Source organism: Aquarana catesbeiana, linkage group LG04 (genome assembly GCF_042186555.1).
Source record: "Aquarana catesbeiana isolate 2022-GZ linkage group LG04, ASM4218655v1, whole genome shotgun sequence".
In the NCBI taxonomy this organism is placed as follows: Eukaryota; Metazoa; Chordata; class Amphibia; order Anura; family Ranidae; genus Aquarana; species Aquarana catesbeiana.
In genome coordinates this window covers 627,091,955-627,109,198 of record NC_133327.1, presented here as the reverse complement: position 1 = coordinate 627,109,198, position 17,244 = coordinate 627,091,955, and the positions used below count along the sequence as shown (strand labels likewise).

General features: G+C 42.7%; 1 protein-coding gene across 1 annotated transcript in view; it reads right to left on the bottom strand.

The window, feature by feature from the left end:
* Positions 1-2,999: 2,999 nt before the first annotated feature.
* DUSP10 (dual specificity phosphatase 10) overlaps positions 3,000-17,244 on the bottom strand; it is a 97,257-nt gene continuing 83,012 nt past the window's right edge. The window contains exons 3-4 of the mRNA XM_073628349.1: positions 11,190-11,558; positions 3,000-9,166 (exon numbers count right to left, since the gene is read on the bottom strand). Of these exons, the coding sequence (XP_073484450.1) occupies positions 8,901-9,166; positions 11,190-11,558 (635 nt within the window). The 3' untranslated portion in view covers positions 3,000-8,900. The remainder of the gene's footprint in view (positions 9,167-11,189; positions 11,559-17,244) is intronic.

Below are 17,244 nucleotides of genomic sequence, written 5' to 3'. Positions count from 1 at the left end.
GCCAATGGATCTTACTTTGTACAGTAAACGTTTATGGGGAACTGTGTCAAATGCTTTTTGCAAAATCCAGATACACCACGTCTACGGGCCTTCCTTTATCTAGATGGCAACTCACCTCCTCATAGAAGGTTAGTAGATTGGTTTGGCAAGAACGATTCTTCATGAATCCATGCTGATTACTGCTAATGATACCGTTCTCATTACTAAAATCTTGTATATAGTCCCTTATCATCCCCTCCAAGAGCTTGCATAGTATTGATGTTAGGCTAACTGGTCTGTAATTCCAAGGGATGTATTTTGGCCCTTTTTAAAATATTGGTTCTACATTGGCTTTTTTTCAATCAGCTGGTACCATTCCAGTCAATAGGCTGTCATTACTCAATTTACGGACGACAGACTACAACTTTGGAAGTGATGTAATGCATTGTATTGTATTTGTGTTGTACTTTCGGATGAAAACTGTACTGACTAAACGAAACGATCCGATATTGTACGACAAAACTTTTCGTATTTGTCCCTTCGGATAACTTCGGATGAACCGTCATGATCGGCTCTCGAAAGCTGTTTACTAATGATCAGATTATCGTATGATGGTTTTGAAAGCGGTATTTTTCATACAATTTTCTGAAATTGTGATGCGTGCACTAGGATTTAGTCTTGTGACTTATAGCTTACACAGGGATCTCTCACACTTTGCTCCAGTGAACCAATGAGCTTGCGGGGGAAGGCATGAAAGGTGGGTATAGGCAGATCTCTGTATAGCCAAACTAGGCTGTGTCTTAGGGTGGCAATGCTGTGCACAATGGCATACAGTCACCAACACATTATGTTGCTGACTAAATCTAATCGCCTAGTGTTAGCAGAAAAAACATAGAAAAGATGCTTTGGGACACATACTTTTGGTAGACCCCATCTCCCTGAAGATTTTAAATTGATATTTTATTTTGCAACGAACTAGAAAATGTGTGATCATTCATGGATGGGGTGATTTTGGGGTGGGTAAAATATTGGTCAAAGTGACGGTGCCTCTTTAAGGTTAGATGTTGGTGCCAGGTTAGTACCCCATTATTTGTTCACCAATCTAAGCCTGTCCCAGAGACACAATGGGGAGTGAGAAGAAATTTCTCCAAAGAGAAGGAAATCCCCTCTTACTTATCACTGGAAAAGTCACCCCCATGGGAAGATTTCGCCCTCATCTTCTCTTCTGGTTAGGACTGTAAGATTCTGGATTGCTTGTTACTTTCTATCTAGGTGACAATGATCACCATAACAAATAGTGAAAAATCTTCCTATGTTGGGGCACAGACAACAAGAAAACCATTACAGAATTTTTAACCTATTCCCACTAAGCCTAAAACCTTTCGGCCTTAGATATACACTATATTATCAAAAGTATTGGGACGCCTGCCTTTACACGCACATGAACTTTAATGGCATCCCAGTCTTAGTCCGTAGGGTAAAATATTGAGTTGGCCCAGCCTTTTCCAACTCTTCTTGGAAGGCTGTCCACAAGGTTTAGGTGTGTCTATGGGAATGTTTGACCATTCTTCCAGAAGCGCATTAGTGAGGTCAGGCACTGATGTTGGATGAGAAGGCCTGGCTCGCAGTCTCCGCTCTAATTCATCCCAAAAGATGTTCTTTTGGGTTGAGGTCAGGACTCTGTGCAGGCCAGTCAAGTTTCTCCACCCTAAGCTTGCTCATCCATGTGTTTATGGACCTTGCTTTGTGCACTGATGTGCAGTCATGTTGGAATAGGAAGGGGCCATCTCCAAACTGTTCCCACAAAGTTGGGAGCATGAAATTGTCCAAAATGTCTTGGTATGCTGTAGCCTTAAGAGCTCTCTTCACTGGAACTAAGGGGCCAAGCCCAACCCCTGAAAAACAACCCCACACCATAATCCCCCCCTCCACCAAATATGGCGATTTTTCCTTCTGACTGTGCAGATGTCTGTCATATTCATACAGTGAGTGTTTTATACATAGATTCCTTAGGGTGTATACACTTAACATAAAAAATATATCTGATGCCAGGTCCACTTTACCCATGAAGAAGTGTAAGGTATGGTTAGTGATGAGAAAGAAGGTATAAAGAATGGGTTGTGATCTGACAATGGATAGAAACAGTAAGCATTTTGCCAGGAACTGTCTTTTAACAAAGATGTGGTTATTGTGTGAGTGGGTCTGATGTGGCAAGAAACAGTAGTTATAGCCTCTAATGATTGGATAGAAGACGTCCCATAAGTCAGACAAACCTGACTTGTGGAGATTACTAAATATTTGAAGGGTCTCATCATTGTATGCCAACATTCTATCCAATTTATGGTTGAGAGCTATACTACTTTGCCAAATGTTTGGGACACCTAACCCCTTGTTGGACATCCCTTTTCAAAACCATGAGCATTAATATGGAGTTGCCCTCCTGCCGCTCCCCTCATTTGCGGCTTTAGCAGCCTCCACTCTTTTTGTACCCATTGAGGCAAAAAAAATGTGAGGTCAAGTACTGTATTGGATGAGAAGACCTGGATGTCAATTGGAGTTACAATTTATATTAAAAGTGTTGCTAGGGTTGAGGTCAGGACTCATCCAGAACGCTCACGTTTCTTCACAGCAAACTCATCCAACGTATGGAGCTGAATTTGTGTACACAGCCATGCTGAAACAGAGAAGGGTCTTCCCCAAACTGTTACCATAAGTTTGGAAGTGCGCAACTGTTTTCACTAGCCATAGCAGTGAAGTGCCGTTCCATTACTTCTCCCTTGCTGGCAACCTAGATCCTGCAACAATTTGGCCTGCAAGGGAGGAGCAGTTGAGTGGTCTCTTTATGACCATCACTGATGTCGGGGAGATCAACTTAACATCGTATCTGATCTGCTTCTTGCCCTGGGCAATACTACTCCTTGCAATAGTTTTTCAGCAGTCCCACTCTTGTGACTGCATACACAAAGAGAAGTAAAATGTTCTCCAATTTTCAAATAAAAAAGCCAAACACATGATACAAATTAGTTTTTGATGGTTTTATAGTCAAAATGACATTTTACACAGACAACAGGAACACGCCTATATTTTGTGCAAAAAAATAGTTAAAATAAAACCTCTTATTTTTTTTAAATTTTTCTTACATTCTGATATACATATTGAACAAGGTTTATGGCACCATAACCAGAGTCAAATTAAACAAAAAATATATATATGATAGTTGCTTCTGTGTATACTTCTATCGTAGTGCTGGCATATTTCACCGTATAAGTGCACCTGCAGCCTACATCAGGCAGCCAGTCTGTACACTTCCCAACTGCCGTGCTCCGGGACACTTCCAATTCTTGATATAATGGGGGGGGGGGAGTTTAGAGATACAAGCTCTGTTTTCTTGTAGCTACAGGAATGGCTAGGTTGAACAGGGTGGAGTTTAGGAAGCTCAGGATAGGAATTTATCTATAGCTGGGTCCCAGCTCCACCCTCCTTCCCCAGGAAACAGAAGTCTCACTATTGCTGCATTTTTTTTTTTCTTTACATAAAAATAAGGAGCCATGGTTGAATGGGCACAACCAAATAATCAAATGTGCAGATGCTGCTTCTGGAGATGAAAGAAACCAGGGTGACCCACCATTATCCCCCCTGTGCCTAAACAATCACTTTTTGGGATAGAATGACCTTTTTATAGTCTTTAGCTGGCCACATAGATTGCAATCTGACTGTAAAATCTCTGTACAATCTCCTTTAGATTTACTTTCTGATATGCAGTGCAAAGCCACACAACAGTCTTTTCAATGTATATCTAGTTAGGTAGTCACTCAAACTATATACTGTATATACTCTAGTATAAGCCGACCCGAATATAAGCCGAGGCACCTAATTTTACGACAAAAAAACTGGGAAAACTTATACTCGAGTCAATAAGCCTAGGGTGGGAAATGCAGCAGCTACTGGTAAACAATGCCCATCTGCAGCCTCACTGTGCCCATCTGCAGCCTCACTGTGCCCACCTGTATCATCAGTGCCCATCTGCAGCCTCACTGTGCCCACCTGTACCTCTGATTACAAACAGCGGGTGTCTCCCGCTGTGTCATGCAACTGCAGTCTCAACTGTTCGGCAGCTGTCCACTGTAACAAAGCCCCGCCTCCTTCCTTGTCCGTGATGGACGGAACACTGATTCAGTTTCCCAGCATTGTATCAGTGTCCTGTCTATCATAGACGGGTAGGAGGTGGGGCTTTGTTACAGTGGATGGCCGCCTAACAGTTAAGACTGGCAGTTAAGGCTTTTTTCAGCATAAAAAATGTGCTGAAAAAGTTGGCTTATACATGAGTATGTACGGTTTTGGCAGACTAAAAGAAAAAAAAACGTTATTAGCGAACTTAACATGAACTTGTGCTTTGCCCATGCAGTTTTTTTTTTTGGTAAGGGGGGGCATGGGACTCAGTCACTTCTTTCCTGTTTTTGGCGATTGACCTGGTACTTTAAAATGGGTAAAATCTTTAGCTTAAAACAAGTCTTGACCTTGCCTTACGCAAGGATTCCTTTCTTTGCTCCCAATGGCTACACACAATGGCAAGGGACCAAAGGGAAGGTTAAACATGCACCTTTAAAAACACAAAAGTGAATATGTGTTTTGCTAGGGATGGCAAAACACATATTCACTTTTGTGTTTTTAAAGGTGCATGTTTAACCAAGCCTCTTGTTTCTATGATGGTACATTGTAACATGTGTGGCCAGCTAAAAGTTCGAACAAAAAAACTTTTGGTTCATCCTGTGTACCGATCCAATTTATTTAAACTTAATGCGCTAATATGTCAAAAACCTGACCATCACCTGTGTATGAGCATGTTGGACATCCCAAATACATGGGTATTATTATGGAGCTTTACATTGATAACAGCCTCCACTCCTCTGGGAAGGCTCTCCACAAGATTTTGAAATGTGTCTGTAGGAATTTTTTCTCATTTAGAGCAATTGCTATTTTTTGATGAGAAGATCTGGTTCACAATCGGAGTTCCCATTCTTCCCAAAGGAAATCAATGGGTTTGAGGTCAGGGCGCTATTCATTCCTCTTGACTTCCTCCACACAGACTGGTCACACCATGTCTTTATGGAGAAGGCTTTGTGCACAGGAGCATAGTCACACTTGAAGAGAATAGGGCCTTCCCCAAAACTGTTACCCCAAGCTTGGAAGGACAAAATTGTCTAAAATCTCCTTGTATACTGTGGCAATAACAGTACCCTTCACTGGAAATATCTGTACTTAATAATTCTGAGGGGTGCCCAAATACTTTTGGCTATACAGCAGATGTGATGGTCAGGTGTCCACAAATGTTTGGCATATGGTGTACACATTGATGTTGGCTTTAGATGCGCACCCAGGGTCCTGTTGTATCATGCACCCTAGTAAGGTGCTTGCTGGAATGAGCAGTTCAATTCATTTTTGCATCAAGGCACCTTCATCTCCTTGTAATTCCAAACACTGGAACACTTTTGGTGTGCATTCAACTATATTGTGCTACCCAGATTTCTACAGATCTTCTGGCTCAGCACCAAGGAGTGCTCAAAGTGTGTCAGTGAACTCCCTTGTAGTGCTCTGATGTACAGCGTCCACCACCTCTGTCATCAGAGAAATACGGTGGCTTCCATTAATGATCTTCCTTCTGTAAATGCCGATTTCCTGGTTGTCTCTGAAATAAATATAAATAGTCCCTGACCTGGAAGAATTATGCAAATTAGGAAGGTCAGAAGTCCCTATCTATATACTTGTGTCAGGTAAGCAACCCACAGTATTGAAAATGAAGGGTGAGTATGGCAGCCAGGCAACTAGCATTTTAAGAAGGAGAGGTTAGCCATGGCAGCCTCCATACTTCTGTTATGATATTTGTAATTCATTAACTATTAAGTGCTTACAATTTTCTTTGATTTGTCTGTTTTGTAGAATTCATTTACATTTGGTCTTGGCAATAATTAAAATATTTAACCTCCAATTATTACAGTGTTTCAAATATAGGAGAGATTAACCATGGTTGCTTTCATACTTCTCCCATAACATTTATAATTAATAAATAATTAAGTGCTTATAATGATTTGTCAGTTTGTAGGTAGGCCTAAAGAGAACCAGTCACATTTGATCTTGGCAAGAATTTAAATATTTAAAATGATTCCAAAGCCCTAGTGTTTTTGACCTTAATGAATTCTCTGCATTAAGGTATAAGAACACCCCGCTATTCCCCGCTTAGGTTAGTAGTAATAGCCTCCATATTTCCCTCATTACATTTTTTATCAATTGACAATTAAGTGCTTAAATTTTCTTTGAATTTGATCCTGGCAAGACTTAAAATATTTAGCCTTCAATTATTATAGCATTCGAGTTTACCCAGTTTAAACCATTAAATATTTGCTTCTCCTTAGTTAGCATGACTTACATTGGGGTTGATTTACTGAAGGCAAATAGACTTTGCACTTTGCAAGTGAAGTTGCACTCATTTTCCTTAGTAGATGTAATGTTGTAAAGTTCACTTTCTAAAGAATACCCAATCAGGTGCAAGAAAAATTAAAAAGTACTTTTCCATGCACCTGATTGGATGATGGATCAGCAGAGCTTTACTATATTAGCTAAGCTCTGGGGAAAATAAGTGCAACTGCATTTGCAATGTGCACAGTCTATTTGCCTTTCGTAAATCCACCACAATGTGCTTGTTTGCTCAGGTTGCTGGCCTAGATGCTAGATCTAACAAGGGCTATAAACCTTGGACACAATTGCAGTTATATATCAATTCTCTGTTCAGATTCTCCCCAGGAAAAAAAAAAATGTTTTAAAATGATTGTAAAGTCTCGTTTTTTTTTAATGAAAAATAACAAACATGTTATACTTACCTCCTCTGTGTTGTGGTTTTGCACAGAGCAGCCCAGACCCTTCTCTTCTCAGGTCCCTCTTCGGCTCTCCTGGCCCTTCCCTTCAGTTGAGTGCCCCCACAGCAAGCAGCTTGCTATGGGGGCACCTGAGCCGAGTAACAGCTCCCTGTGTCCATTCAGACATGGATCCGCAACCCTGACCCACCCCATTTCTCTCCTAATTGGCTGGCTGACTTTGACAGCAGCGGGAGCATATGGCACCATGCTGCTGTCTCAGCCAATAGGGGGGCGGGGGGAGGAGTCCCGGGCAGCCGAGACAGTCCTACCTACAACATCGCTGGATCTAGATGGGGCTCAGGTAAGTATTAGGGAGCTGCTGCACACAGAAGGCTTTTTAACTTAATGCATAGAGTGCATTAAGATAACAAAAAACCTTATGCCTTTACAATCACTTTAAAGGGGGTCTTTTAAAGCTTCAGAAATGAGTTGGCTTTTTTTTTTTTTTTTTGTGGGGGGACCAATAACCTGTTCTGGTCCATGAAAACCATGTGACACTCTTCTTCCTAAAAGGTTTCTACATAATGCTACAAGAAACGAACCAATGACCTTGTATTTTAGAGCTCTGCCCGCAAAAAAAAAAAAAGTGCTTCAACTCTACGTCTGAATCAAAAATATGCTTCAGAAAAAAAGAATGAAGTTGTATCAATTTAAGTTTGAGTATTTTAACTCTTGCATAAGTCCAATTGTGACTGATTATAATTGACATATAAAAAAAAAATGCCCTGCATGCACAAATACTCCTCTGAGAGTTATGTTATGCGACCTGGGTTTAAGTAGACTTATTGGTTGGCAGTTACAATGAGGATAGGGTGGTTCCTGCAGGCATTTTGTTCTGTACACGTAGAGGCTCCTTGTGTTGATAGATCAGCCATGGCAACCAGCAAAATTTAAAAAAAAGCAGGCAGGGTATAACAAAATGAATTAGATATAACTCAGAAAAAAAAAAAAAAACACATCAAATATTATAGTGGTAAACTCGCACTTTAAATGTGTACCAGTTTGGGATTCAGCACATTGGAAGGTACACTAAATACCAAAATTTTGTGGACACTGGACCATCACGCCTTGTTAGACATCCAATTCCAAAACCATGGGCATTAAGATGGAATTGGTCTCTTTTGCAGCTACAACAGCCTCACTTCTTCTGGGAAGGCTTTCCACAAGATTTTGTGGCGTGTATCTATGGGAAACAGGGACCATTCAGCCAAAAGAGCATTTGCGAGGTCAGGTACTAACGTAGCCTGTACTTAATTTAATAATCTGGATTGGTTTTTGAATACTTTTGCCCATATAGTGGGTGTGATGATCAGGATTCCACAAACTTTTACAATATAGTGTACAATATTCAGCTGGTTGCATGTACCACAGAGGCATGAGAAATAATATAACTTGTGCCTTGGAGATGCTACCAGCAGATCAATACCTCACCATTTGTTAAACCCACAAAAATGGCTACCTACCCTGCATGTAGGCAAACTCAAAAACATTCAATCAGCTCTTACAATTCTCACACTCAAAACAAAATTATTGCACAAGAAGCCACTGAGGGCAAGAAATGGTCAAGTTCTCTGTCAATGAAACCCTTTTAGCCCAAATATAAAAATAGAACATAACACACCCAGAGTCAACAGTTTTACATTTTTTTGCCATTTAAATATATTCTATTTATGGCAGATTCTTCATTTTTTTTTCTTTTTAATCTCCTTGGAGCTATGGTCTGGCATATTATGCATAAAAAATGCATATTTTCATAGCTGTATTGCATAAACAACACTCTTTTCTTCAGTCCATGAACCCGCACAGACCCCTGATCACCATGGATTTTTTTTTTCATCAAAAAGCTTTAGCCTTGGCTTTTTTTTCTTGGCCAAGGTGACAAAGGGGTATCCAAAGACATAAAAATTTCAAGCTTCTCCGACTCGAGATCTAACCCTCCATCTTAAAATTACTTTAATCCAGATGAGTTGATTTTTTTTTAATCTTGAAGCTTAATTGATAAATTGTTTGTTACACCACAGTCTCTACACCGATTAACTTTGGCGTAAGAATCCGTGGTGTGATACCATTATTTAAGTCTTCTTCAAACTCCAATAACTGGCCCATGAAGTTTAGGTTGGGGGATATGATTGGTCGCTTTCCTTTAACAAATTTGTAGGCGTCGGTCATGGTCATCCGCGTGTGCTTCATCAAGTAGGCTATCACAATGGTGGCCGAGCGTGAGACTCCTGCCTGACAGTGGATGAGCAGGCCTTTCCCGCATTGGTGAGCTTCCTCTGGAAGATAAGAAAAAAAATATGGTTAGATGAAAGAATTAAAACAACCTGCAGCATATATAAAAGCATTTATTTTTAACCTTTTGGATTGACTCAGGATGAGTAAATTGTCAGCATTTTATTGCTGTTCATAACCCCACTTGGAAAATTTCCCTTTGCATTCTGTCGATGCAAAATCAAAACAGGAAATGAGTGGTTGTCACTGAGGTGGTGGCCTTCCCTATTTTACGGCAGTCTGTGTCCCCACCAAAGAGGTTGCACTTCACTTTCTGTCAGGAAAATCTACCCACTGGGGGGGCAGGCTTTAAAAAACAAACCTAACGGGGGTTTAAATCCTACCAACTCAAAATCAAAAACTGAAATGTTGTCAAAAAGCAGAAGATAACTGCAGGGTTCCTACCACCAAGTGGCCCCCGAGATACGGGGCCCCAAAGTCAGTTCGGAAAATGTCAAGCACTTTATTGCAGCAGAGAATGACATTTTCTAAACCGACTTTGGGGCCCCGTATCTCGGGGCCACTTAGTGCTAGGAACCCCAGATTTGGATATGTTGTAGTGCTAGTTCCACTGGGTTTGCACACCAAGTTCCTAGCACCAAGTGACCCTGAGATACGGGGCCCCAAATTCGGTTCGGAAAATGTTATTCTCTGCTGCAGAAAAGTGCTTGACTCGAGTATAAGCTGAGTGGGGCATTTTCAGCACAAAAAAATGTGCTGAAAAACTCGGCTTATACTCGAGTATATATAAAAAAAAAAAAGAGGTAAACAAACAAAAAATAGCTCTATTACTGCAGAGGACAGGAGGAGGGGTGGAGAGATGGGATTGTCCTTGGGAGCCTAAAGTTCTGCTTTAATGTTGGAGGCTGTGGGGTTGATTTACTAAAGGCAAATTCACTGTGCACTACAAGTGCACTTGGAAGCGCAGTCACTCTAGATCTGAGGAGAAGATCTGAAATGAGGGGAAGCTCTGCTGATTTCTATCATCCAATCATGTGCAAGCAAAAATGCAGTTTTATATTTTCCTTGCATGTCCCCCTCAGATCTACAACGACTGCACTTCCAAGTGGATTTGCCTTTAGTAAATAACCCACCCCCCAGTTTCCTTAACTCAATGCTCATACATCTTTTGTGTATGTGCAGAACTGTTCATATCAGTGCGATGCCAACTTTGCTGTGCCTTACCGATCTGAAAAAATAGTTCCTGCACTACTTTTGGTGATTTCAGGTGCGACTTGCATAGACATCTGTGCGACTTCATGCACAGATGTCTATGCAAGTCGCACCTGAAGCCGCCCTGACAAGCGGCTTTGAAATTATATGATTTCAAGTGAAGTCGTAGGATTTCAAAGCCACATTCAGTGTAAACAAGTTCTTCGTGTTTTATTTTGTTGAGAAATCACTTTGAAACCCCTGCCCACTGCCCCCACCCCACGGGAGCCAATGGCTCCTGCTGTTATCAATCTATCCAATGAGGACACGAGACACCGGCTGGAGCTGGTGTGCTCGTCCCCGTTGCTGGAAAGACTGGATTCAGGTAAGAAAAAGGGGGGCTCTGGGGGCAGCTGCAGCACAGGAGGTTTTTCACCTTAATGCATAGAATGCCATAAGGTGAAAAACCCTGAGGGTTTACAACCCCTTTCAAAACAAGGAAATATAATACACCTTCTTGTCTATTTACTAATGCTAGCAGCATAAGGATTAAAATAGGTAAAGTGGTTGTAAACACACAAAGCTTTTTATCTTCATGCATTCCATGCAGCAGCCCCCTCTGATACTTGTGAAGAGCCTTACCAGAAGAGTGGAGGTTGTGATTGCCACAAGGAGTGGAAGGGTTGCAACTCTACAGTAATTCCCATGTTTTTGTAATAAGAAGTCCAGAAAGCTCATATAGACGTGGTGGTCGGGTGTCCACAAGAGTTTGGCCATACAGTATAGTGTATCTTCCAAAGTGATAATTTTGGAAAAGTTCACATTTCCCTAATACTGATTTAACTGAAGTTAGACTCAAAGAACCAAGAAGCTTACCTATGAACTCAAACGCCTCTTCAAAGTACTGCCTGAGATTCTGCTTGTTGCTGTCTGTTGCTGGGAGACGCTTGTAGTTAAAGATCCCTTTCTCATAGTGGTAAAGAGGAAGGTGAGTGGTTACGTTGACGATATACCCTATGTTCATTCTCTGCATCTTCTCCAAGTCCTGGGCATCGTGCTCATTGCCCAAGAAGAGAAAAGGGAGGATGAGGGTCAGTTCTGCGTTCTCTATATCCGGAGTGCTAGGGACGGACTGAGGTAGTGTGATGGTCACCGCTGAGGCCCCGCCTCCATCTGGGCAATCTTGGAGTTGGAGGGAATTATCACACAGGTTTTCATGGTTCTGTTTAAAACTGCTGAGCCCACCTGAAATACAAAAAAAGAAAATCCAGCTCAGCTTGTGGTGGTTTGGTCATTTAAATAAATAAATACAAAATTATATCCATGATTTTTGTTAATGAATAAGTAGAATTGCTACAATAATATTGGATCTGAGCCACCGGTGCATGCAGGTTTTTGAAGGACAAATATAAATTATGATTCCTAATTCCCTCTACACATTAGCCAACAATTCAATTAAACAATACTAAAATAATAAAGAATTCTGGTTGATGACATCCCTGCTGCAAAACACGACCCTACCCGATAAAACCAATTCAAACAGATCCTGAATGAATGCAATTCATACAAACCCTATATTCAACAATGTACAATAATCTATAAATGAGTAAAATGTTAAGTGGATATTATAATTTAAAACAGCGGGACACATTCTGGTTGGTCACAGGGATTACAATCACAAATATTATTGGATATAGAAAAAACTTCCCTTTAGGTGTGAACACCATATTGCAAAAATTTTCTAAAGGAGAAATTACAAAAACATTTAAACTGATAGTTGATTGTATGGGTTAGGGTTGTGCTCTGCAGCAGATATATCTTCTCAACCAAGATATGTAGTTTTGGTGTTTTTGTATTTAATTATATTATTGGTTAATAAACATAAAAAACATTGCTGTGTGGTTCAAAGGGAATGAGGAATTACTGGATAATAAGAATTTGAACCTGAATACAGGAATAAAAGTCATTTGCTGACATTATTATGATCGACCTCCTAAACATGATCTACTTTTTATATTATCCTGAACATGTTCCTGTGCCAAAAAAAGGGGCCCCTCATTTGCCTCTCTGTTTCACATTTCTTCACAGAAAAAAAATAAAATTAATAAATAATAAAAATATACAAATAACTAATACATAAAAAATTGTATGAGTATTTTTATTGAATTGTGGTGGTTTGTTACGCTATGCTTATTTTTACTTTTTGTAAAAGGGGGATAATAATATTTGTATCTTATTATTGTTTCTGCCTAAATATTATCTTTTCAAATGACTAGTGGTATGGAAAACTATTTGCATCATCTTTGTTTTCTCATGACCACACAGAAATGTACAGGGGACACAGCAGCAAAAATCTTAAAAGCGGAAAAACTAAAAAAAAAACTGTGGCGGGGATTTACTAAAACTGGAGAGTGCAAAATCTGGTGCAGCTCCACACAGAAGCCAATCAGCTTCCACGGCAAAGCTTAAATAAACAAGCTGAAGTTAGAAACTGATTGGTTACTATGCACAGCTTCACCAGATTCTAAGTGCTCCAGTTTTAGGTAAATCTCCCCCCACAATCTGCCTACCAACAAATAAAAATGCTATTTAATTCATTTTGAATATTCAAACTCATCCATGTCTTCGCCTACGTTCACACTGGTGCAATTTTTCCTGCGATTTGACAGGTCAAATCATATGACAAGTCGCACCCTATTGTCAGCAATAGAACTGTTCATATCAGTGCGACGCCGACTTTGCTGTGCCTTACCGATCTGAAAAGGTAGCTCCTGCACTACTTTTGGCGATTTCAGGTGCAACTTGCATAGACATCTGTGCATGAAGTCGCACAGATGTCAGCTAAGTCGCACCTGAAGTTGACCTGATGTGCGGCTTTGAAATCATATGATTTCAAGTAAAGTCGCAGGTTTTCAAAGCCGCATTCAGTGTGAACAAGTTCTTTGTGTTTTATTTTGTTGAGAAATCACTTTGAAACCCCTGCCTGCCCCTCCCCCCAGCATTTCTATCCACCGCCATCTTGCGTAAGGGCAGATAATCATTTACATCCTGGAATCCATCTGCCCTTAGCTCAGGCATGCAAGCAGGAAGGTGTGCTTAGCGGAGAAAGCCCTTTCTCCCCTTTTCCAGATGAAAGAAAAAAATGCTCATAAAGACCCCTGGGATGTTTATTTTGTAAAAATAAAATTAAAAAAAAGTTTAAAAGTTTAAAGGGGTTGTAAAGTCTTTTTTTTTTTAATATAACATACATGTCATACTTACCTCCTCTGTGCAAGGGTTTGCACAGAGGGTCCCCGATCCTCTTCTTCTGGGTTCCCTCCGTGGTGCTCCTGGCTCCTCCTCTTCTCGAGTGCCCGACGGAGAAGTGCTTTTCCTGGGGGCACTCATGCGGGCGCGCTCTCGTGTCTTGCTGTTGCGTCCATTGACACAGACAGCAGTACCCGGCCCCACCCCTCGCGTCATTGGATTTGACTGACAACAGTAGGAGCCATTGGCTCCTGCTGCTAAGCGCCTGAAAACCGCCTCCCATGCATTCCAGTGTGACTTTTCACACTCGGACAGTGCGCTTGCGGGTCGTTCCAAAAAGTCCTGCAAGCAGCATCTTTGGGGCAGGTTGGGAGCACTGTATTTAGCACTCCCAAAACACCCTTCCCATTAGAACGAATATCGCCTGAATAGCGATTTGAAAGCGCCGCAAAACTGGAGTTTTTAACCCTTTTGTGAAGGTTAAAAGCAGCCCACTATACATAAAAAACACCTGGAATAAGGCTAGCATAATCATAGAAAAAATATCCGGTAGAAAGATTTCTCTTACACCCCAAATCTGCCTTCTATTCTCCCCTATACAGGATATTCCAATGACAACCACAAGACTAATTCATTCCTCAGCTCCATTCATTGGGCCATAGCTTTTAATTGGCGCTCCACCTCGGTACCTTGGCCACAAATTCTTAACCGCATGACGAATATCAAACTTTCTGAAATTTATCACACGTTATATGATTTAATGCCTCTTCATCAAAAAAAAAATGGACTCTTCAGGACAACACTTCTCTGATTTAAATAGGGGAATGGGGTAAAGAGAAAAGGGGAAAGGATAAAGTAAGAAAGAAGGTATTTTTCTGTTTCGTCTTTCCCATCTTCTCTTCTTAACATATACTTAATTGTCATCATTCCTTCCCTCCACTACAATACTCTGGACTGGCCTGATTATAAAACTATGCATCTTTTTTATCACCTGACTAACCATAACCCTCTTTTTATTTCCTGTACAACATTCACTGTTAAAAAATATTTGTATACATACCTGTACCATCATTGTAATTGTTTTATATCTTGACCTTTTATATAATAAAAATCGTTCGTAAACAAAAAAAAGCAGCCCACTATCGGCCGAAAAGCGGCTTAAACAACGCTAAAGCACCGCTAAAATGAGCGTCAGTGCTTTCAGAGTGTCCAAAAGAAGTTCTGGTGGGCGTAACGAAACATATAGACGACGTTCACATAGGGACGAACCCCCTACAGACGGCTCATTCGATGGTCCAACCATAGGCTTTTCAGCACAGCTGACTCCCATCACACTACCACACTGGATGTTCTCACATGTCATCGGAGCATACCAGAGTATACCTGAGTGTGGAGTTTACAGCTGCTATCACTTCCAATTACCCTCTACATGAGGTATGGGAATTCAGGATGGCATTTGTGCACTGCAGACTATCCCTATGAGATTGGAAGCAGCTAAGGATATCCGCACCAGTTCTTTGGAAAAAACGGAGGGCTTCGAGTGCTAGATGTAACATCACGCTTAGTTGGTTATCACACCTTGGCAGTTATGTGTACAGGTGGAGAGGTACCCATTTGATCTGGGACCCTCCCTGCAGTGCTGGGACAAGGCCATCTGGTGCCCAGGGCGAAGATGGCAAACTGCGCCCCCCCCCCCCCGGGTATAAAGAAAGAGTCAGTGTCCTTTCAAAACCAGAAAACACTTAAAACAATACAACAATACAATACTGTAGCTGCAGCCCCGTCGCAGTATATGTACTGCGGCGGGTCGGCAAATGGTTAAATTGTAAGTTCACTTTACAGAAAATCTGTTAGGTGAACTTACATTGGACCCCCTCCCCATCCCTCCCAGTCCTGCTAACCTGGAGTCCAGCGATCCCCCGCACTGACCCCTTTACATTACACAGCCCCCTGCGCCTCTGGGCCCCTTTACATTACACAGCCCCCTGCACCTCTGGACCCCTTTACATTACACAGCACCTTGCACCACTGGGCCCCTTTACATTACACAGCACCCTGCAGCTCTGGGCCCCTTTACATTACACATCACCCTGCACCTCTGGGCCCCTTTACATTACACATCATCCTGCACCTCTGAGCCCCTTTACATTACACAGCCCCCTGCACCTCTGGGCCCCTTTACATTGCACAGCACCCTGCACCTCTGGGCCCCTTTACATTACACATCACCCTGCACCTCTGGGCCCCTTTACATTACACTGCACTCTGCACCTCTGGGCCCCTTTACATTAAACAGCCCCCTGCACCTCTGGGCCCCTTTACATTGCACAGCACCCTGCACCTCTGGGCCCCTTTACATTACACATCACCCTGCACCTCTGGGCCCCTTTACATTACACTGCACTCTGCAGCTCTGGGCCCCTTTACATTACACATCACCCTGCACCTCTGGGCCCCTTTACATTACACAGCACCCTGCACCTCTGGGCCCCTTTACATTACACATCACCCTGCACCTCTGGGCCCCTTTACATTACACATCACCCTGCACCTCTGGGCTCCTTTACATTACACAGCACCCTGCAGCTCTGGGCCCCTTTACATTACACATCATCCTGCACCTCTGAGCCCCTTTACATTACACAGCCCCCTGCGCCTCTGGGCCCCTTTTCATTACACAGTACCCTGCACCTCTGAGCCCCTTTACATTACACAGCCCCCTGCACCTCTGGGCCCCTTTACATTGCACAGCACCCTGCACCTCTGGGCCCCTTTACATTACACATCATCCTGCACCTCTGAGCCCCTTTACATTACACATCACCCTGCACCTCTGGGCCCCTTTATATTACACAGCACCCTGCAGCTCTGGGCCCCTTTACATTACACATCACCCTGCACCTCTGGGCCCCTTTACATTACACATCATCCTGCACCTCTGAGCCCCTTTACATTACACATCACCCTGCACCTCTGGGCCCCTTTATATTACACAGCACCCTGCAGCTCTGGGCCCCTTTACATTACACATCACCCTGCACCTCTGGGCCCCTTTACATTACACATCACCCTGCACCTCTGGGCCCCTTTACATTACACATCACCCTGCACCTCTGGACCCCCTGCATGTTACACAGACCCCCCTTCAGTGCAGACGCCCCCTTTAGTATAGCCCCGCTGTTCAGTGCAGACCCCCCTTCAGTGTAGCCCCCCCATTCAGTGCAGACGCCCCCTTCAGTGTAGCCCCCCCCGTTCAGTGCAGACCCCCCATTCAGTGTAGCCCCCTGTTCAGTGTAGCCCCCTGTTCAGTGTAGCCCCCCCATTCAGTGTAGCCCCCTGTTCAGTGCAGACACCCCATTCAGTGTAGCCCCCTGTTCAGTGTAGCCCCCCCGTTCAGTGTAGCCCCCCCCATTCAGTGTAGCCCCCCCCATTCAGTGTAGCCCCCCCATTCAGTGCAGACGCCCCCTCCAGTGTAGCCTCCATTCAGTGCAGATGCCCCCTTTTAGTGTAGCCCCCCATTCGGTGTAGTCCCCCCTTCAGCGTAGCCCCCCCGTTCAGTGCAGTGTGCAGACTCCCCCCATTCAGTACCTCAGATCAGTGCGGCGGCACATGCTCAGCAGATCCCCTCCCCCTGTTTACCCATAAACAGAGAGGAGGGGGAGACGGCTTCACTCTGTTTGGCTGT